This window comes from Bufo bufo, chromosome 2 (assembly GCF_905171765.1).
Source record: "Bufo bufo chromosome 2, aBufBuf1.1, whole genome shotgun sequence".
In the NCBI taxonomy this organism is placed as follows: Eukaryota; Metazoa; Chordata; class Amphibia; order Anura; family Bufonidae; genus Bufo; species Bufo bufo.
The window spans coordinates 106,454,555-106,477,924 of NC_053390.1; the positions used below are offsets into that span (position 1 = coordinate 106,454,555).

The 23,370-nt window shown below is 40.8% G+C and overlaps 1 protein-coding gene across 1 annotated transcript in view; it reads left to right on the forward strand.

The window, feature by feature from the left end:
* The window catches only part of AP3B1 (adaptor related protein complex 3 subunit beta 1), a 287,452-nt gene that overhangs the window by 261,927 nt on the left and 2,155 nt on the right, over positions 1-23,370 (forward strand). The window contains 1 exon segment of the mRNA XM_040419630.1: positions 4,118-4,256. Within this exon segment, the coding sequence (XP_040275564.1) occupies positions 4,118-4,256 (139 nt within the window).

Here is a 23,370-nt window from a genome sequence, read left to right on the forward strand (position 1 = left end):
TTAAGAAATGAAGGTCAGTCAGTCAGCCGAAAAATTGGGAAAACTTTGAAAGTAAGGGCTATTTGACCATGAAGGAGAGTGATGGGATGCTGCGCCAGATGACCTGGCCTCTACAGTCACCGGACCTGAACCCAATCGAGATGGTTTGGGGTGAGCTGGACCGCAGAGTGAAGGCAAAAGGGCCAACAAGTGCTAAGCATCTCTGGGAACTCCTTCAAGACTGTTCAGGGGACTACCTCTTGAAGCTCATCAAGAGAATGCCAAGAGTGTGCAAAGCAGTTATCAAAGCAAAAGGTGGCTACTTTGAAGAACCTAGAATATGACATATTTTCAGTTGCTTCACACTTGTTTGTTATGTATATAATTCCACATGTGTTAATTCATAGTTTTGATGCCTTCATAGTCATGAAAATAAAGAAAACTCTTTGAATGAGAAGGTGTGTCCAAACTTTTGGTCTGTACTGTGTGTGTGTGTATATATATATATATATATAATTTATTTTTATTTTTTTTGGGGGGGGGGAGATTCAGCAAAACCTGTAATTTAAACATTTATATCTTTGCTTTGTCCACCTCCTGTGAACAGCTATTGGTACAGGAAAGAGGGGTTATCACTGATGATTGTTGGTAGGGATGAGCGAATCGACTTCAGATGAAACCTCCAAAGTCGATTCGCATAAAACTTTGTTCTGATACTGTGCGAAGCAGGAGCTCCGTACAGTATTAGAATGTATTTGCTCAGATGAGCCAAAGTTATTGCTTTGCGAATTCGCACAAGACTTTGCGCAATAACTTTATAAATTAATTTGTACTGTAAAAAAACATTTCCCGAACTCTGGTTCGGTTTCAAGTGGCACCTTGGAACTGAACCCGAGTTCGGGAAATGGTTCTTACAGACCGCTGGCAAACAATGATTTTTAAGCCTGCTTAAATAATGCAATTGGCCGATGAATGAGTATTTTCTAGTTCACTGGGTGATCGGCGGCAGTATTACACAGGCAAATTATGATCTACACGATTATCTGCTGGTGTAACAGCTTTAGAGATAGCTGACAGTCACTGATAACCTCCTCCCTGTACCAATACCTATAAGTATATATATATATATATATGTGTACAAAGACTCCAGTTAGACAGTATTGGATGCAACTTGTTTATTTTGTTCAATATGGATTGCTGCGGCAATCCATATTGAACAAAATAAACAAGTTGCATCCAATACTGTCTAACTGGAGTTTTTTGTACCTATTGATGTGAAGGGGTGGGAACCTTACTCCAGTAAAATACCCACTGAGTGCTACAAGGTCTCTGCTTGTGTGTGTGTGTGTGTGTGTGTATATACATAATATATAAATAGTTTGTGTCACCAGTGCACTGCAACCTAGAACATGATGTCCTCTATACAATATATATCATAACAGATTGTAAATGACTGAATACATGCAAAAAGCCTTGACCTATTGTCCAATATATGCGAATAAGTTGCCCATAGTGCCCAATTTACCATACCTATACTTGAAACTTGACAATGTCCTGCATAGACTACTGCAACATGCCTCTCTGTGGCCTCTCATCAAACACTCTTGCACCCCTCCAATCTATCCTCAACTCTGCTGCCTAGTTTATCCACTTCTCCCCTTATTTCTCCTCTGCCACTCCATTACCCAGTGAATTCAGTTCAAAATATGAACATACAGGGCCTTCCACAACCTGTCCCCTCCTTACATCTTTGACCTAATTTCTCTATACATCCCCACATGTAATCTCTGTTTGTTTCTTAATACCCCAACACATCAGACTCTTCCCACCATCGAAATTTTCAAAGGCATTGTGGGGAAAAAACAACCCACCTCTCCTGAAAGCCTACAACCCACAATAACCCTGCTGTCATTACACAGCCATATGAACAGTTTTTACACTCCTTTGTAAATTCTTAAAATCCTAGTGGAATAATTTTTTCTATTGGAGGAAGATACTGGTCCAATAAAATTTATAAAATGAAAAAACATAACGGCCAACTGCAGGGGGATTTCAACTATATATTCAATATTATTTTCTTTGGGTCCATGCACACAATTCTGTATTCACAAACTCTGTGTGGTGGCATCAAGATATGCTATGGAGTGCTGCAGTGTGGCTCCTCATTAAAGGGGTTGTGCAGCCAGTAATAGTGATGACCAATGCTTATGATAGGTCATCAATATCTGATCAGTGGGGCTCAGACTCCAGCATCCCCGGTGATCAGCTATTTCAAGAGGAGGCGGCGCAAGTACAAGTGCTACTTCCTCTTCAAGATTACACTGCGCATCGTCTTGTAAGTCACAGTGTAATTACAAGTGCTTGTTCCATTCATTTAAATGAAACAAGTACTTGTAATTACACTGCGTCATTAAGATTTCTCAGACAACGCACAGTGTAATCTTGAAGAGGATATAGCACTCATACAAGCACAGACTGCTCTTCAAACAACTGATCGTCAGGAGTGCTGGGATCTGATGATAAAATTATATACTAATATATATATATATATATATATATGTGTCTATTTGTGTATAAAACCTTCGTATTGATATGTTTTCTGTATGTAGTCGCAGCTTTCACGTCAACTGTTTTTATTTACACATTTATTTAGGATGCTAACAGCTTTTTATGTTTTTGTATATGTTTTAATGGAACACCTAACTTTTTATGCAGAAAATAAAAATGTTTCAGTTTGGGGTTTCTTACAGTAGTAAATTCTATAGGTTGTTATATTATATTTTAACATTTTAACTGCTTCTGTGCGCTATAAATGGATTGATGGTGATGGAAAGTGCTGTTTACTGTGTATTTTGCAGTATGTGTTTATTACTTATATTCGAATTTTCAGAGTCGCTTACAACATTCCCAACACTTGTACTAACTAGTACATTTCATCCCTGAAATTACGATGAGTCAGTTTTCTGCAGGTCTATAAATTGTGTTTCTTCCAAATAATCTGTTCTTCTTTAGGCTTCTCAATGACATGTACTTGATTTGTTATAGTTTCCATTGTGTTGTGGAGCATTTTCTTTTCCAATTAATCGGGCCTTTTCTAAACACCAGTATAGCTCCAAATTGTGACAAATGCTTATGACACATCTTTACATTAATGGATATCGCGATGAAGTGACAATCATAAACACAATCATCACACTACTAAAATAAAGTAATTGCATTTATGCACCTCAGTTTGATCTTAAAGTTGACAGTTTTCACTCTCCTGGAGATTTGAGACACTAGCCTGCAAGTCTTCACGTGATAAGACAATTCTAATCAAGCACATCATCGAATCCTGTATAGACACCCTAATATTTTTCTTTTTTTCATTTAGCCGTTTTCACTTATGCAGTCATTTTGGTGTTTGTTGCTGTGGTTATATCAAATATAGCCAAAATGTCAATAAAGCCACAAAACTAGCATGTGTGAATATTCCTTTAAATGGTTTGTTTCTCAATTAAATATTAAATTAGGTCACATAAAACATACATTTTGATTTGCGAAAACTTAGAGGATGCTCCTGTCTCAGTAATGTTGTAGCATACTTATTATGGTGCCCCCAGGTGTTGTTCATTTTCTCAGAATGTCCACCTACTGTGTCCGGTGCCAGTGGTCATACATGCTCTAGAAGTCAGTCCTACCACCCAGTTCCTCTTGTATATGGATGGCAAAGTGATTCATGCAGTTGTGATGGCCAGTCAATGAGAATGAACTAGAAGCAGCTACTTCTCACCATCAATGGACACATTAATGGACATTCCAAGAGAAATGAAGTGAACAGCTGGGGGCGCTGTAACAAGTACGTAACAGCAATTTTAAATGGTTTCAACAGAATATTTTTTTGACTGATCTAATTTAGTAAAACTAATATTCAGTACCACTGAGAACATGTATCTTTTCTGCATGAGATTATTGTAACTTAATACTGTGCGGAGTCTCTTCTGTATGATGAGAAATTGCTGTTCTTCCATATAAAAATGCTGCCCCTTTATGGATATGGTAGTTGTGCAGGGTGTAGAGTAAATTTGCAGAAATTACAATTCTGAACTTTATAAAACTTTTCTCTCAGTAACATGCCTTTTTTGTTGTAATTCCGCAGCAAAGCTAACAGGTATGAATGAAAGCTCAGCGACTATAACTGTATCTCCACACAACAGTACACCACAGGGGGTGGTACAGAAGTTTTTGGCAGCTGCCAACCTAGGGGTTGTACCCTCAGGCCAAAACAATGTACACAGGTGAGTGGGGAAGCCAAATATATACCATATAACTACAGCACAATGCAAAAAGAATACAAAAAAAATCAGAATTACATTTTGTAATGTATCCTCCTGTGTTCTTCAAAATTACCACTTTATTTGCCTTCACTTTATTTGCAACATCCTTTTTGTTCATTTAATGTATTAGAGGTATCTTTCACTAGAATGATTGATACTGTGCATATTGATGTTGAATTGTGCTTCCTCTATGCCTAGCAGCATCATTACTTTGCCTTCTTCAATTAGGTCAGTATACCTTGGGTTACAACCACAATTATCACAAGTCTGCACCTTTTTGGCATTGATTTATGTGTCTTCCACATGCAGAATATAACAAGACTCTACTTAGAAGTACACCGCCATACACCAGCTTCTGGTGTGTGTTTTTTTTAATTATTATTTCTTGCTTTTCATTTGCTACTTTCATTTTGACATTCAAAAAGATGCAAAATGTGTAAATAGAAGCTGCTAAATTTTTATTACCAATTTCTGCAGAAAAACAGAAACACAAATGGTATTCCAGTGCAAAAAAACTTTGGGATGGCCATCAGATGGTTAAAAAAATAAAAATAAACTAGCTTATACTCTCCTCGCCGCTGCTGTCCTTCCAACTGTGTACAGGTGCCCACTGCACTCAACGTCTTGCTCCTACAATTCAAAAAAGGATGCATGCCACAGAAAGGTGCACGCCATGACCAAATTAATGTCTAAAATACAGCTTTATTGGACAAAAAGTTATAAAGTAAATTTATTATAATCAATGATAACATTTAAATAAATAAACCAATGCATAAAAGGGTTTTTTCCCTAGATTTTTTAACTAATGACCTATTGTCTGCATAGGTCATCAGTATCTGATCAGTGGGGTCTGAAACCCAGGACGCTCGTTGATCAGCTGTTTGAGAAGGCAAAGGCACCCACAGTAGTGCTTCAGCTTTCTATCTGCTCACCAAGCAGTGCCGTACTTTGTACAGCAGCTGTGGTTGATGTTGCAGCTCAACTTCATTAACTTCAGTGGAGCTGAGCTGCACCTAGCCCATGTGACTGATGAAGGTAAAGTCACATGGCCAAGGCAAAGCTGCAAGAAGGGTACGGCTCTGGTACAGGCACTTTTGCCTTCTCGGACAGATGATCGGCGAGGTCTTGGGTGTCTGACCCCACCAATCAGATACTAATACCTATACAGAGGATAGTTCATCAGTTAAAAAAATGTTGGAAAACCCCTTTGAGCATTGGTTTATTTATTTGTTTGGGATTTTTCTGATACATATATTTTCATTTATGCCCATGACCGCACCCTGGATAGTCCACTTCCTATACAGGACAGGAAACAGGAACTTCTGTGGAGAGCTTTAAGAGGAAGAACTCCCCTGTAACATCAGTTCCTGACAGGCATCGTTCTGAAGAACTGCCTTCAGGCTGCTGGGCCTTAATTATGTTGGTTCTGTGAGGTTACCTGGGGCGGCGTAAGACTCTTCTAGGAGCCGCCTGTGAAGAGTGGGGTTCTCTTTCCCTGATCCTGACTTCTGTCGAGCTGGCGTTCACGGTAGGCCCTTGGGAACTTGGAGTTTGTTCAGGCACGCCAGATCCTCTATGCAGTGTTGAGGAGCAACAGGGCCATTTTTTTGCATCGCCCGGTTATTTTTTCTTAGAGAGGAGACCGGACTTCTTCTCCTGAATGCGGACAAGAGGCACGCATACCAGAAGTGACGTGGCCGTCATGACTTCCGGTATTTGGAATGCATTTGGATGTGCTTGAGATGCTCAGTGGAAATTTTGTGGGGAGCGTGTCTTCCGGATGTTGGCCGCTTGTGTTAAAACCAGCAGTTTTTGAACAGTGCGCTGCATGGAAGGCGCCCAGTCAGACTGCTTTATTCTGTGGAAGCCTCTCTCTCTCCCTGTCTGGCAGTATGGAATAGGAGAGCATTCAGCATGCTTTTTTTCCAGAGGGCCGTGACAGCAGACCGGTAGTCCCTGGAAGGGGTAAAGGGGTTCATACCCCATTTTGTGTGTTCCCTTAGGGTCTCTGATGTACCTTATTTATGTGATAGAATACCAAGGAATTTCAAAGAAAGGCTACTGCTAAGTCTAAAAGAAGGAAATGTGGAGTTTGTAAGAAGAAGCTCTCCCCATCCTGACCTAATATTTTATGTCAGCATTGTGTTAATAAAGTAGTTGACGAGGAATGTTCGTCACTTCTGCACAGCATTAAGGACATTGTTAAGTCGGAGGTTTCTGACTCTGAGAGCCTTTAAGAAAAGCCTCCCTTCTACCTTATCCGGCAGGTTGGCCCTCCTAATATTTGTTCTGACACTGAGTCCTCAGATAGGGAAGAACAAGGAGAAATCCTGAATGATTCCAGTTCATCCTCTGATGAAGATTCTGCGGGTAGAGCATTATTTTCCCCAGAGGATACAGATTCCCTCCTTAAAGCCATAAGGGCTACAGTGAAGCTGATGAGACCAGGGAGCAGAAATTCAAACAGAATATAATGTTTGGGGAGGTTGGTCATAAAAAATCCTGAATTTTCCCCTTTTATGAAAATATTAAGCATTTGATACAGAAATAATGGGGGGGGGGAAACAAAGTTTTTTTGTCCCAAGAAATGTTAAACGCAAATATTCCTTTGAGAGTGAGCCTGCATGCTGGGATAGAGCACCTAAAGTGGATGCACAAGTCACTAAAATTTTAAAAAAGTCAGCCTTAACCTTTCAAGACCTGGGTGCTTTGAAAGACCCTATCGATCATAGGGTTGAAGTTTATAAAATAAAAAGTATGGGAAGCCTCTAGTCAAGCCTTCAAACCTAATATAACCACTACATACACTGCTAGGTTCTTGAAACTATGGCTACAGCAATTGAAAGCCCATATCCAGAATGAAACTTTAAGGGATCAATTGTCAGTTTTCCCTACCATTTTTAAAGTGGTCAACTTTATATCAGATGCATCGGCATATGATGTACAGTGCCTTGCAAAAGTATTCACCCCACTTGGCTTTTTTTACAGCCTTAAGTTCAATGTTTTGTTAATCTGAATTTTATGTGATGGCTCAGAACACAATAGTCTAAGTTGATGACGTGAAATGAGAAACATATATAAATAAAACTATTGTTTAGAAATAGAAAACAGAAAATTGGCATGTGTGTATGTATTCACCTCCTTTGTAAGGAAGCCCATAAAAAGCTTTGGTGCAACCAATTACCTTCAGAAGTCACATAATTAGTGAAATGATGTCACCTGTGTGCAATCTAAGTGTCACATGATCTGTCATTACATATACACACCTTTTTTGAAAGGCCCTAGAGGCTGCAACACCTAAGCAAGAGGCATCACTAACCAAACACTGCCATGAAGACCAAGAAACTCTCCAAACAAGTAAGGGACAATGTTGTTGAGTACAAGTCGGGTTAGGTTATAAAAAAATATCCAGATCTTTGATGATCCCCAGGAGCACCATCAAGTCTATCATAACCAAATGGAAAGAACATGGCACAACAGCAAACCTGCCAATAGACAGCCGCCCATCCACCAAAACTCACGGATCGGGCAAGGAGGGCATTAATTCGAGAGGCAGCCCAGAGACCTAAGGTAACCCTGGAGGAGCTTCAGAGTTCCACAGCAGAGACTGGGGTATCTGTACATAGGACGACAATAAGCTGTACGCTCCATAGAGTTGGGCTTTATGGCAGAGTGGCCAGAAGAAAGCCATTACTTTCAGCTAAAAACAAAAAGGCATGTTGTGTGTTTGTGAAAAGGCATGTGGGAGACTCCCAAAATGTATGGAGGAAGGTGCTCTAGTCTGATGAGACTAAAATAGAACTTTTCGGCCATCAAAGAAAACGCTATGTCTGGCGCAAACCCAACACATCACATCACCCAAAGAACACCATCCCCACAGTGAAACATGGTGGTGGCAGCATCATGCTTTGGCGATGTTTTTCAGCAGCCGGGACTGGGAAACTGGTCAGAGTTGAGGGAAAGCTGGATGGTGCTAAATACAGGGATATTCTTCAGCAAAACCTGTACCACTCTGTGCGTGATTTGAGGCTAGGACGGAGGTTCACATTCCAGCAGGAGAATGACCCCAAACACACTGCTAAAGCAACACTTGAGTGGTTTAAGGTAAAACATTTAAATGTGTTGGAATGGCCTAGTCAAAGCCCAGATCTCAATCCAATAGAAAATCTGTGGTCAGACTTAAAGATCGCTGTTCACAAGCGCAAACCATCCAACTTGAAGGAGCTGGAGCAGTTTTGCAAGGAGGAATGGGCAAAAATCCCAGTGGTAAGATGTGGCAAGCTCAAAGAGACTTATCCAAAGCGACTTGGAGCTCTGATTGCCGCAAAAGGTGGCTCTACAAAGTATTGCCTTTAGGGGGGTGAATAGTTATGCACATTGACTTTTTCAGTTATTTTGTCCTATTTGTTGTTTGCTTCACAATATAAAAAAAAAAACATATTCAAAGTTGTGGGCATGATCTGTAAATTAAATGATGCAAATCCTCAAACAACCCATCCTAATTCCAGGTTGTAAGGCACTAGGAGAACCTTATGACTAAAGGGGTGTTCAGCTGACACAGGGTCTAAGAATAAGCTTTATTCTATCCCCTGTCAGGGAGTTTTTTTTTTCCGTTTTTTCTTTTTGTTCCGTTTTAGAAGACATTTTAGAAAAAGCAGTAAGAAGGGTTTCCGGGTCTCTAAACTACCTAAGACACAATTTTTTTTTTTTGTAAAAACAGAACAGATTTCAACAAAGGCTTTAAGAAGGAGAGTAACTGGAGGGAAATTAGAAACAAAGAGACCAATGATTTCCTTTTTAATTCACAATATGAATCCAAGGCTAAAGTTAGCAATGATGCCAGGTTTCCGGTAGAAGGACGACACTCTCTTTTTACCCAGGCTTGGGAGAAAATTTGTGCAAGTCCTTGGATAAACGGGATTACAAGAGGTTTTCATCTAGAGTTTGCTGCCAGAAAGATTCAAAGTCACAGATTTAAATTCAAATTTAAAATCAGCGTTAAGGAAATAAATTTTTTCTTTATAGAAAAGAAAATTCTGGTTCAGGTCCCAGGCCCAGAGTGGGAAATTGATTTGTATTCCTTCCTTTTCCTTGTCTCAAAAGTTTACAGTGCTTAGTTTACAAAAAATTCAGAATGGAATCCATCCCGTCGGCGATAAAACACCTCTTCAAGGAATGTGTGAAGGCTACAATAGACAGGATGCATATTATAATTTTCCGATCCATCTGGACTCTTAGAAATATCTAAAAGTGGCAGTGCTCGTGGAAAAGGAAATGCTCCACCTGCAATATCAAGCCCTACCATTCGGAGTCTCTCAAGCCCCTAGACTCTTCACAAAATTTATGGCAGAGGTGATAGCTCATATAAGGGAGAAGGATGTCTTAATAATCCTTTACTTGGATGATTTTCTGGTTGTGGCAAAATAATCTGACCTTCTACCATCCCACCTTGCAGATAATGAGTGTGTTAATGTAACTAGGTTGGCAAATAAACAGGGAGAAATCTGCCTAGTCCCGTCTCGGAAATGTGTCTTCCTGGGGTTCACTCTAGAGTCGACTCACTCTAGACAGTTAGTCCTATTCTCTAGGTTCCCCTTTCCACCTAAATTTGCAGTTAATAGAATACTTAAACTGGTGGTTACAACCAACAAATCTATCTCAGGGGTTACCTTGGATGATACAAGATCAGGTGGTGATCACCACAGATGCTAGCCTGGTGGGGTGTGGGGCTCACTGTCAGTGGGGCGTTCTCCAAGTAAGGTGGCGCCCATCAGAAAGGCAGGATTCTCAGAATGTAAGATAATTATGAGTAGTTTTGTTTGCACTGAAGGGATTCCTGTCCAAGGTAACAGGAAAAATGTAAAGGTTATGTCAGGCAATGCTACAGTATCTATCAATGCAATGCACAAGGGTTAAGAAAACAAGATGGCAGATTTTCTTAGCTGAAACTCTTTAAACCACAGGGAGTGGTATCTAAATCAGGAAGTTTTTCCACAGATAGTTCAGCAGTGGAGTCATCCAACCATGGACCTCTTTGCAACAAGGCAAAACAGTAAACGCCAGAGTTTTTTGTTTTTTTTCTCTCTAAATCTGAAGGAACACCCAACAGGGATATATGATTTTTCTCTACCCTGGCCAGACCACCTGCTATATGACTTTCCTCATTTGAGCCTTCTTCCCAGAGTTTTGCGGAAGATGAGACAAGAACAGGTAAAGGTCATACTGATTGCCCCCTTCTGGCCAAGAAAAGCCTGGTTCACCTGGCTATGGATGATGTTCCTGTCAGACCCATGGATCCTTCCCACGAGGACGGATCTTCTGTTTCAGGGCCCCTTTATCACCTGAGTTATAGAACCTTTAACCTAGCTGCCTGGTACTTAAGAGGAGGATATTGAGAGAAAGGGGTTTGTTGGTTCAAGTGATTTCTACCCTTTTATCCAGCAGGAAGATGGTTACCTCTACGATCTATCTGGATGGCTTTCCTTAATTTTTCAGAAGTTTTTCTGAAGTTTCCATCGACTCTTAGTTCCCCACCTATGTCTCCAAGATCTTAGTTTCCTTCAGGTGGGTTTGAATAAGAACCTCAGATCCAATATGTTTAAAGTGCAAGTCTCCCTTTTTCATCTTTCTCATGAGATTGTCTTACCTTCACTATGCTAGCATCCCAAAAATGACAGAGAAACAAAACTGCGCCGTCTTGACGTTAAGATGTCTTTCTAGAAACTTGGAGGTGACTAGTTAGTGGAGAAAGACTTCTCGTCTTTTTGTTCAGTTTGGGGGCAGGAATAGGGGAAATAAGGTTTCATGGAGCTCCCCCAATACCTTTTGCGGGCTCCATTGGTTAGATTTGGGTTCCAATGACCGTTTATCCTTTGGAAGAAAGGTGTTGCAAGCTGTATTCCCTCCCTAGTTATTTACTATTCTAATATTTCTCACAATGGTCCTGTTATGGGCATAAATGTTGCATGACATCACCAAGTGTTTAGCCTTACTCTTTCTATAGAATGTAATATACACTCACCTAAAGAATTATTAGGAACACCATACTAATACGGTGTTGGACCCCCTTTTGCCTTCAGAACTGCCTTAATTCTACGTGGCATTGATTCCACAAGGTGCTGATAGCATTCTTTAGAAATGTTGGCCCATATTGATAGGATAGCATCTTGCAGTTGATGGAGATTTGAGGGATGCACATCCAGGGCACGAAGCTCCCGTTCCACCACATCCCAAAGATGCTCTATTGGGTTGAGATCAGGTGACTGTGGGGGCCATTTTAGTACAGTGAACTCATTGTCATGTTCAAGAAACCAATTTGAAATGATTTGAGCTTTGTGACATGGTGCATTATCCTGCTGGAAGTAGCCATCAGAGGATGGATACATGTTCTCATTCTGTTTACGCCAAATTCAAACTCTACCATTTGAATGTCTCAACAGAAATCGAGACTCATCAGACCAGGCAACATTTTTCCAGTCTTCAACAGTCCAATTTTGGTGAGCTCGTGCAAATTGTAGCCTCTTTTTCCTATTTGTAGTGGAGATGAGTGGTACCCGGTGGGATCTTCTGCTGTTGTAGCCCATCCGCCTCAAGGTTGTGTGTGTTGTGGCTTCACAAATGCTTTGCTGCATACCTCGGTTGTAACGAGTGGTCATTTCAGTCAACGTTGCTCTTCTATCAGCTTGAATCAGTCAGCCCATTCTTCTCTGACCTCTAGCATCCACAAGGCATTTTTGCCCACAGGACTGCCGAATACTGGATGTTTTTCCCTTTTCACACCATTCTTTGTAAACCCTAGAAATTGTTGTGCGTGAAAATCCCAGTAACTGAGCAGATTGTGAAATACTCAGACCGGCCCGTCTGGCACCAACAACCATGCCACGCTCAAAATTGCTTAAATCACCTTTCTTTCCCATTCTGACTTTCAGTTTGGAGTTCAGGAGATTGTCTTGACCAGGACCACCCCCCTAAATGCATTGAAGCAACTGCCATGTGATTGGTTGACTAGATAATCGCATTAATGAGAAATAGAACAGGTGTTCCTAATAATTCTTTAGGTGAGTGTGTATGTATATATGTATATATATGTATATGTATATATATGTATATGTATATATATATATATATATATATATATATATATATAATCATGGGCCCACGGAAAACAGATTACTGGTATCTGGAGAATCCAATATTTTTTTTGGTGCACCAATTAATATTTTTATCATGGCATGATATTCACTTATTTCTTTATAGGTTATAATATAGCTTATTAATTGTGACCCCTACTGGTATTGATTAGTTTAAAAATCAATTTCAGGCTAGAAAAATAGCTGCAAAAGTATAACAAGTATAATCACCAAAAGCATAAAGTGTGTGTGTGTGTGTGTGTATATATATATATATATATATATATATATATACACTGCTCAAAAAAATAAAGGGAACACTTAAACAGGATCTCAATACCGGAGAAAAACGCTTCCGTTTTGTCCCCATTCATTATCAATGGGAACAAAATGGAACTGAACAGAACGGAATGCTTCAAAATGTACACTGCTCAAAAAAATAAAGGGAACACTTAAACAACACAATGTAACTCCAAGTCAATCACACTTCTGTGAAATCAAACTGTCCACTTAGGAAGCAACACTGAGTGACAATCAATTTCACATGCTGTTGTGAAAATGGGATAGACAACAGGTGGAAATTATAGGCAATTAGCAAGACACCCCCAATAAAGGAGTGGTTCTGCAGGTGGTGACCTGACCACTTCTCAGTTCCTATGCTTCCTGGCTGATGTTTTGGTCACTTTTGAATGCTGGCGGTGCTTTCACTCTAGTGGTAGCATGAGACGGAGTCTACAACCCACACAAGTGGCTCAGGTAGTGCAGCTTATCCAGGATGGCACATCAATGCGAGCTGTGGCAAGAAGGTTTGCTGTGTCTGTCAGCGTAGTGTCCAGAGCATGGAGGTGCTACCAGGAGACAGGCCAGTACATCAGGAGACGTGGAGGATGCCGTAGGAGGGCAACAACCCAGCAGCAGGACCGCTACCTCCGCCTTTGTGCAAGGAGGAACAGGAGGAGCACTGCTAGAGCCCTGCAAAATGACCTGCAGCAGGCCACAAATGTGCATGTGTCTGCTCAAACGGTCAGAAACAGACTCCATGAGGGTGATATGAGGGCCCGACGTCCACAGGTGGGGGTTGTGCTTACAGCCCAACACTGTGCAGGACGTTTGGCATTTGCCAGAAAACACCAAGATTGGCAAATTTGCCACTGGCGCCCTGTGCTCTTCACAGATGAAAGCAGGTTCACACTGAGCACATGTGACAGACGTGACAGAGTCTGGAGACGCCGTGGAGAACGTTCTGCTGCCTGCAACATCCTCCAGCATGACTGGTTTGGCATTGGGTCAGTAATGGTGTGGGGTGGCATTTCTTTGGAGGGCCGCACAGCCCTCCATGTGCTCGCCAGAGGTAGCCTGACTGCCATTAGGTACCGAGATGAGATCCTCAGACCCCTTGTGAGACCATATGCTGGTGCGGTTGGCCCTGGGTTCCTCCTTATGCAAGACAATGCTAGACCTCATGTGGCTGGAGTGTGTCAGCAGTTCCTGCAAGACGAAGGCATTGATGCTATGGACTGGCCCGCCCGTTCCCCAGACCTGAATCCAATTGAGCACATCTGGGACATAATGTCTCGCTCTATCCACCAACGTCACGTTGCACCACAGACTGTCCAGGAGTTGGCAGATGCTTTAGTCCAGGTCTGGGAGGAGATCCCTCAGGAGACCGTCCGCCACCTCATCAGGAGCATGCACAGGTGTTGTAGGGAGGTCATACAGGCACGTGGAGGTCACACACACTACTGAGCCTCATTTTGACTTGTTTTAAGGACATTACATCAAAGTTGGATCAGCCTGTAGTGTGTTTTTCCACTTTAATTTTGAGGGTGACTCCAAATCCAGACCTCCATGGGTTAAAAAATTTGATTTCCATTTTTTTTTTTTGTGTGATTTTGTTGTCAGCACATTCAACTATGTAAAGAACAAAGTATTTCAGAAGAATATTTAATTAATTCAGATCTAGGATGTGTTATTTGTGTGTTCCCTTTATTTTTTTGAGCAGTGTGTATATATATATATATATATATATATATATATATATATATAATAAAGCTTCTGAAATATCAGATGCTATACTACAAATAATAAAATAATAATGTGACATCTCACATGGTCTTCCACCAATCAGATACTGATGACATAACCAGATAATCTAAAGGTGAGCTAAATTAAAGTGTCTTATCCTGGATGATAAATTTGCCTATTTAGACACCTGTGTCCACCTATTAGTTTGCTTGGTTTGCGACAAAATCTTGGCGCACAGGTGCAAGAACCAGAATCTACCGCCTTGTATGTCCACCTATGTGGATGGAGGAGTGTACTGGTGTATATGTTTTCAGGATTTATAGGGGAACTGTATGGGAGTATTGACCACTGTACGGTGACGTTAATTGACCTTTCAATGGCAAGATTAATTGACCTTTGAATGGTGGGATTAATTGGGCACAGAACTGTGGGATAAATTGCATACTGAACAGATTTTTACTTGAGCACCGAAGGGGGATTTTCAGTTGGGCAACACATTTTTTGATTAACTGGATACTGATTGATGAGATTAATTGAACACCGAATGGATAACAGAGTACACTATTACGCTATATGGTGTCAACTATGCAAACTCCATGAATTGTAACCTTGTGGGTACTATATTCTAATTTCACTAGGAAGTAATAGCTTTACCAGTATGGAGAATCTTAACAGAGGTGTGGGAATACTTTGGGAGCGCTAATCTACATCCTAAAGAGGAGAATTTTTCAAAGCTTCTGCTGTATTTTTCTACCATACAAGGCTAAATGCACACAATCAGGATTGCGTGCGTAGTTCATGTACATTGTATTCTATGAAAATTTGAAAACCTCAATGCACACGATGCAGATTTTTTCCATGTGCGGATTTTGAACTGTGGTGCGGATTTTAAAATCACCTCAGAATGTAAATGTATTATTATTTTTCCTGACCGGATTTTCTTAATTTACGTAGTAAAATCTGCATGCGGAAAATACGCTCCAAATCTGCATGAAAATCCACACCAATTGCCTGCGAACACCTGCGGATTTCAGTGCGGATTCTCCGCACATGAATCCTGAACGTGTGCATGTACCCCAAAAGTAGGAATTTAGTATTTTTTTGCGTAAGCACCCCTCGTACAAAAATCTGTGTCTGTAGATTTACACGAAGCTGGACATGTGGCTACCCAATATTGTGTATATAACTTGAATGCTAATCTCATCCGTATATAAATAAATTAGGTTCCTTTTAATTAAAACTTAAAGGGCATCTGTCAGTTGATTTGTACATATGAAACTGGCTGACCTGTTACATGTGCGCTTGGCAGCTGAAGGCATCTGTGTTGGTCCCTTATTCATATGTTCCCACATTTCTGAGAAAAATGAAGTTTTAATATATGGAGATGGACCTCTAGGAGCAATGGGGGCGTTGCCGTTACACCTAGAGGTTCTGCTCTCTCTCTGCAAATGCTGTGCCCTCTGCACTTTGACAGGAATGTCACATCTGGAATCTGTCAATTGACAGATTACCAGTTTGGACCAGGCTGGAGTCTAATTCTTGGAGTTGTACTGTTGGGCTACTTTCACACTAGCGTTTCTATTTTCCGGTATTGAGATCTGTCATAGGGTCTCAATATTGGGGAAAAAACGCTTCCGTTTTGTCCCTATTCATTGTCACTGGGTACAAAACGTAACTGAACAGAACGTAATGCTCCATTCCCATACTGGAGAGCAAACCGCAGCATGCTGCGGTTTTCTTTCTGTCCTGGGATGCGGAGCAAGACCGATCCGTCATGACCCACAATGCAAGTCGATGGGGACCAATCCGTTTTCTCGGACACAATAGAAAACTGATCCGTCCCCCATTGAGTTTAAATGGAGTTCATGACGGATCCGTCCTTGCTATGGTAAAGAGAATACAACCGGATCTGTTCATAAAGGATGCAGATGGTTGTATTATCAGTAACTGAAGCGTTTTTGCTGAACCCTGTCGGATCCTGTAAAAACACTGGTGTGAAAGTAGCCTTAGACTAAAGGCTCTAATAGGCTTTAAAAAGTTTCAGTGTTAATACCATGAAGTTAAAAGGAAACATTCTCCTTGATGGTTACTGATGAGGATCTAGAGTTGCAAATTATTTGTTTTGTTTTGTTTTTACTTTTATTATTATTTTATGCTTAAAAATGGGTATAAAAGTTCTGTCTGGCTGTATGTTCAGTGTGTAGACAATTAGATTGACCAATACAGATAAGTTATTTCAGACTTTGTTTTGATGGCCAGGTAAGTTGTTTTATTCACTTAGTGTTAAAGCAAACCTCATAAATGTATCATCTGTAAGATGGAGGGGAAAATTTCAGAATCACATGGTAAAGCACATTACATTACAGTGATGCTTCTCCAGGCTTTGCAGCTTAAAAAAGCACATCAGCAATTCCTATAGCTTCAGTGGTAATTTTCACATCACTAATTCCGCAACAGGGGATTAATGTCGGTGAAGAATGCCCATGATATGCATGCCGTGTAGAGGCAGGCATTAGGAAAATGTAGTCTCAGTTGGCAAGTAGTGCCTCAAGAATATCTGGTCATGAAATGCTTCATAAGTGTCATTGATTCCTTGCGGCTTGATAAAATCTCATGAAAAATAGATTCAGACAACAAAATGGCCGACATGGAGTCTAGTATAGGATGAATAATGTAACCTATATTAAAAAATCCAGTTAATATAACTTATTTTCTTTCCAAAAAATTCTGTTCACCTTTTATACAGTTTCTTCCCTTTCCAGTACTGAGGTTTTCCTTCACTCTGGACAGAGATTCATTTCAGTAGCCTGTATAAATACTATGAGTAAGGCCTCATGCACACGGCCGTGTTCTGCGGCCGAGAGCCGTCCGTGGTAACCCGGCCTGGATTCCTGCTGACAGCTATGACGCCGTGCGCTTCATGCAGCCGCTGCTGTACAGTGATACACTGGTATGATCTATACGAGTGTATCACTGTACAGCAGCGGCTGCATGAAGCGCACGGCGTCATAGCAACCAACGACGCCGTGCGCTCCTGCTGTCAGCAGGAATCCCGGCCGGGTTACCACGGACCGCTCTCGGCCGCGGAACACGGCCGTGTGCATGAGGCCTATGGCAGAGTGGCATGTTCAGGGATGGACTAGCCCTAGACCCTACAGGGAAATTTCTTGGCGTGCTGATGCCCAGAGGGGCACCCGAGCCCTCCTCACGCAGGCCAAGTACATAACTATCTGATGCTGTCAGCATTAATTAATGCTAGAAGCATCAGGTAATTATGTACCTGATCAGCAACCGCATGTACTGTCCTGAATTCAACTGTACCACCGTACGCAGTATGGTGATAGGCCAGTATTTTATGCTGCACTGTTGTTTTGGTTTTGGTGGGGTGGAATTTGGTATTGCTGGCCCTGCCTGCTTATTTTTTCCCTGTCTACAAGTGTTGCCCTACCTTCTGTCACTTTAAACTCTTCTACAGGGTGGGCCATTTATATGGATACACCTTAATAAAATGGGAATGGTTGGTGATATTAACTTCCTGTTTGTGGCACATTAGTATATGTGAGGGGGGAAACTTTTCAAGATAAGTGGTGACCATGGCGGCCATTTTGAAGTCGGCCATTTTGAATCCAACTTTTGTTTTTTCAATAGGAAGAGGGTCATGTGACACATCAAACTTATTGGGAATTTAACAAGAAAAACAATGGTGTGCTTGGTTTTAATGCAACTTTATTCTTTCATGAGTTATTTACAAGTTTCTGACCACTTATAAAATGTGTTCAATGTGCTGCCCATTGTGTTGGATTGTCAATGCAACCCTCTTCTCCCACTCTTCACACACTGATAGCAACACCGCAGGAGAAATGCTAGCACAGGCTTCCAGTATCCGTAGTTTCAGGTGCTGCACATCTCGTATCTTCACAGCATAGACAATTGCCTTCAGATGACCCCAAAGATAAAAGTCTAAGGGGGTCAGATCGGGAGACCTTGGGGGCCATTCAACTGGCCCACGACGACCAATCCACTTTCCAGGAAACTGTTCATCTAGGAATGTTCGGACCTGACACCCATAATGTGGTGGTGCACCATCTTGCTGGAAAAACTCAGGGAACGTGCCAGCTTCAGTGCATAAAGAGGGAAACACATCATCATGTAGCAATTTCTCATATCCAGTGGCCTTGAGGTTTCCATTGATGAAGAATGGCCCCACTATCTTTGTACCCATATACAACACCATACCATCAATTTTTTTGTTCCAACAGTCTATCCAATGTGGGTTAGTGTCAGACCAATAGCGGTGGTTTTGTTTGTTAACTTCACCATTCACATAAAAGTTTGCCTCATCACTGAACAAAATCTTCTGCGTAAACTGAGGGTCCTGTTCCAATTTTTTTTTGCCCATTCTGCAAATTCTGTGCGCCGATCTGGGTCATCCTCGTTGAGATGCTGCAGTAGCTGGAGTTTGTAAGGGTGCCATTTGTGAGTAGCTAATATCCGCCGAAGGGATGTTCGACTAATGCCACGCTCCAGTGACATGCGGCGAGTGCTACGCTGTGGGCTCTTGCTGAATGAAGCTAGGACAGCCACTGATGTTTCTTCATTAGAGACAGATTTCATGCGTCCACATTTTGGCAAATCCAACACTGAACCAGTTTCACGAAACTTAGCAAGCAGTTTGCTAACTGTAGCATGGGAGATGGGTGGTCTCGTAGGGTGTCTTGCATTGAAATCTGCTGCAATGACCCGGTTACTGCGTTCACCAGACATCAACACAATTTCTATCCGCTTCTCATGTGTTAACCTCAGCGACATGTCAATGGCTGTAAACAAAGAGAAACTTGTAAATAACTCATGAAAGAATAAAGTTACGTTAAAACCAAGCACACCATTGATTTTCGTGTGAAATTCCCAATAAGTTTGATGTGTCACATGACCCTCTTCCTACAAAAGTTGGATTCAAAATGGCTGACTTCAAAATGGCCGCCATGGTCACCACCCATCTTGAAAAGTTCCCCCCTCACATATACTAATGTGCCACAAACAGGAAGTTAATATCACCAACCATTCCCATTTTATTAAGGTGTATCCATATAAATGGCCCACCCTGTACAATACAGGGCCACTTTTAGGTTTTGCCTGGCCCACTTTAAGTTCCCAGTCCACCCCTGGGAATGTTGAATTCGCCTGGCACATGCTGTTACCTGGAACGATGGGTTTATGACTTCCTCTGATCTTTAGAACAAAATGTCAGCAATGCCAGTATTGGACGATGCCACTTTATCTCCTGCCGACTCTATACAGCTTTTATTAGGGGGTTAAAAGTCAGCCAGCTTTAGTCATTGTCCAACCATGCACCCACCTAGCACTTTCCTAGTGCCGTGGCCACTTCATTCTACAGTCATGGCCAAAAGTTTTGAGAATGATACTAATATTAGTTTTCACAAAGTTTGCTGCTAAACTGCTTTTAAATCTTTGTTTCAGTTGTTTCTGTGATGTAGTGAAATATAATTACACGCACTTCATACGTTTCAAAGGCTTTTATCGACAATTAAATTACATTTATGCAAAGAGTCAGTATTTGCAGTGTTGGCCCTTCTTTTTCAGGACCTCTGCAATTCGACTGGCCATGCACTCAATCAACTTCTGGGCCAATTCCTGACTGATAGCAACCCATTTTTTTTATAATCACTTCTTGGAGTTTGTCAGAGTTAGTGGGTTTTTGTTTGTCCACCCGCCTCTTGAGGATTGACCACAAGTTCTCAATGGGATTAAGATCTGGGGAGTTTCCAGGCCATGGACCCAAAATGTCAACGTTTTGGTCCCCGAGCCACTTAGTTATCACTTTTGCCTTATGGCACAGTGCTCCATCGTGCTGGAAAATGCATTGTTCTTCACCAAACTGTTGTTGGATTGTTGGAAGAAGTTGCTGTTGGAGGGTGTTTTGGTACCATTCTTTATTCATGGCTGTGTTTTTGGGCAAAATTTTGAGTGAGCCCACTCCCTTGGATGAGAAGCAACCCCACACATGAATGGTCTCAGGATGTTTTACTGTTGGCATGACACAGGACTGATGGTAGCTCTCACCTTTTCTTCTCCGGACAAGCCTTTTTCCAGATGCCCCAAACAATCGGAAAGAGGCTTCATCGGAGAATATGACTTTACCCCAGTCCTCAGCAGTCCATTCACCATACTTTCTGCAGAAGATCAATCTGTCCCTGATGTTTTTTTTGGAGAGAAGTGGCTTCTTTGCTGCCCTTCTTGACACCAGACCATCTTCCAAAAGTCTTCGCCTCACTGTGCTTTATAGGATGCGCTCACACCTGCCTGCTGCCATTCCTGAGCAAACTCTCCACTGGTGGCACTCCGATCCCGCAGCTGAATCCTCTTTAGGAGACGATCCTGGCGCTTGCTGGACTTTCTTGGATGCCCTGAAGCCTTCTTAACAAGAATTTAACCTCTTTCCTTGAAGTTCTTGATGATCCTATAAATTGTTGATTGAGGTGCAATCTTAGTAGCCACAATATCCTTGCCTGTGAAGCCATTTTTATGCAACGCAATGATGGCTGCACGTCACCATGGTTAACAATGGAAGAACAATGATTTCAAGCATCACCCTCCTTTTAACATGTCAAGTCTGCCATTTTAACCCAATCAGCCTGACATAATGATCAGCCTTGTGCTCGTCAACATTCTCACCTGAGTTAACAAGACGATTACTGAAATGATCTCAGCAGGTCCTTTAATGACAGCAATGAAATGCAGTGGAAAGGTTTTTTGGGATTAAGTTAATTTTCATGGCAAAGAAGGACTATGCAACTCATCTGATCATTCTTCATAACATTCTGGAGTATATGCAAATTGCTATTATAAAAACTTAAGCAGCAACTTTTCCAATTTCCAATATTTATGTAATTCTCAAAACTTTTGGCCACGACTGTAGTGCAGGTTTACACTCATCAGTACGCAGGCCACCAGCAATAATAAAGATCAGCCGAGCAGAATATCTAAAATCTTTCATACTCATCAGATTACCAGTTCGGGCCTAGCTATTTCCTTTCATTGGAGTATTTGTATGAAATGGGTCAATGGTTGAACGTAGTCTGGAAAGAGCTGACCATGCGTGCACCACCGAAAGCTGTGTAGAGTCCATAGCAGACAAGGTGGCAGGGCACTTATTAGCGCTGCTGCCACTTGATTCCCATAATAAGAGGGTTACTGAAGTCCTACTGCCCCATAAATCACACATTTACGCCTCTACATTTTAATCATTGGCTGGGGGTGAATCATCCCATATGTCTATGCAGAGACAACGCTTTTAAAGTTTCATTCAACTGTTCACCTTTTTCAAACACAATTTATCGTTTTCTCTATGTACACAACACTCTTCATATTTTGGTAAATAAATCAAATGAACTGGTATCAATGAGCCATATATATCGTACATTACAATGTCAGCAACCCTGTTTTAAAGCTGTGGAATCAGTAAGTGCGGAGTTCTCTTTCCTCACAGTAGGGGTCAGCACCGCTATAACATCAGCAACTGACACTTTACAAAGCGTTAACACACAGATTTCCTAGACATAAGTACAAGCCTTCTAGTGCAGGATGGATTTTTACTTTTTGCAGTATGAACTGCTGCAAACAGTGTTAGATCCATCATTATATTCTTTTGAGTTTATTTTATTAAATTTTATTAAAATATATCTGCAGTCCTGGCTGTCAGGCTGTGAAAATATATGCAAAAGTGATTTTGGAAAGTAAATGTAAAATGTTTCACTTTGCGAAAGACTAAAATAATATTTGCACAATAGAAGTTTTCTTATTTCTGTTTTAAATTCAAAGCATTCGTTCATATTTTGTATACATTTTAGAACTTCTATATTTTTATCTGCTTTATATTGCCAAATTAAAATATAAATTTCTACTTTTTTTTGTACATGTGAGTAAAAATGTCTATGGAAAAACTGTGAATTCACCCTAATTTTTTCAAAATTATATATATTTTTTTTTTAAACTACTGATTTACCGTGTAGGTAAGTTTTTCCCCCATTTTTATTTTTTGTTTTATGACAATGGCGCTAGTTGCGGTGTATGTTTTCTAGTATGTATAATAACTTTTGGCTAATTATTTTTATACTGCCAGGGCAGGGCAATGCTTCGCCTCATCGTCTTTCCTGCTAATAGGATTCTGTCTGCTTCAGCAATCAGTAATTGGAGGTTTCATGTACAGAGACAAAGTTTTAGCAATGTAGCTCATTGTCACCGCTTCTGGGAGGCTGCACAAAAAAAGGAACATTAGAAGCAGGATAGAAACAAAATGCATACTGTCTATATAAAAATACATTATTAATATATCAACCGTAACTAGCAGTGTACAAACAAGCAGACAAGATGTAGTGTGATAATGATTTTACAAAAAAGTGTGTAATATAAATATATATACACATTACAGTCTATGTACAAATATATATTTTATATTTTTTATTTTGTTTTGACGTGTTTTACATAAGGGTTAAATCCTCAGTGCTGACTTGATATATGATAATATAGACTAGATAAAACAAAAATCACAATCTTAACCATTAAGGGTTTTTCTTGTTGCCAAGTTTAAATGAAGAACTACAAGAGTGAAATGTTCCTTCCAGATAAAAAAACAACAACCCTGGGAAGCATTTAATCTGCCGAGATAATAACATTCCGTTGATATTGTGGGTTTGTGATCTTCAACCAGAGAACTAATTGTGATTAATGCTGTCACAACAGAGAGAGAATATATTCCTTCTCTCCAGAGAGGCAACACATACGCGAATGATTTAGACCCTCTAACAACACATGTTTAATTTATGCTTGGGAGTCCATCCAAAACACCACAAAATTCTCCGCACAACAATAGCTAGAACTTTCTTCTTTCCTGTCTTGTCAGC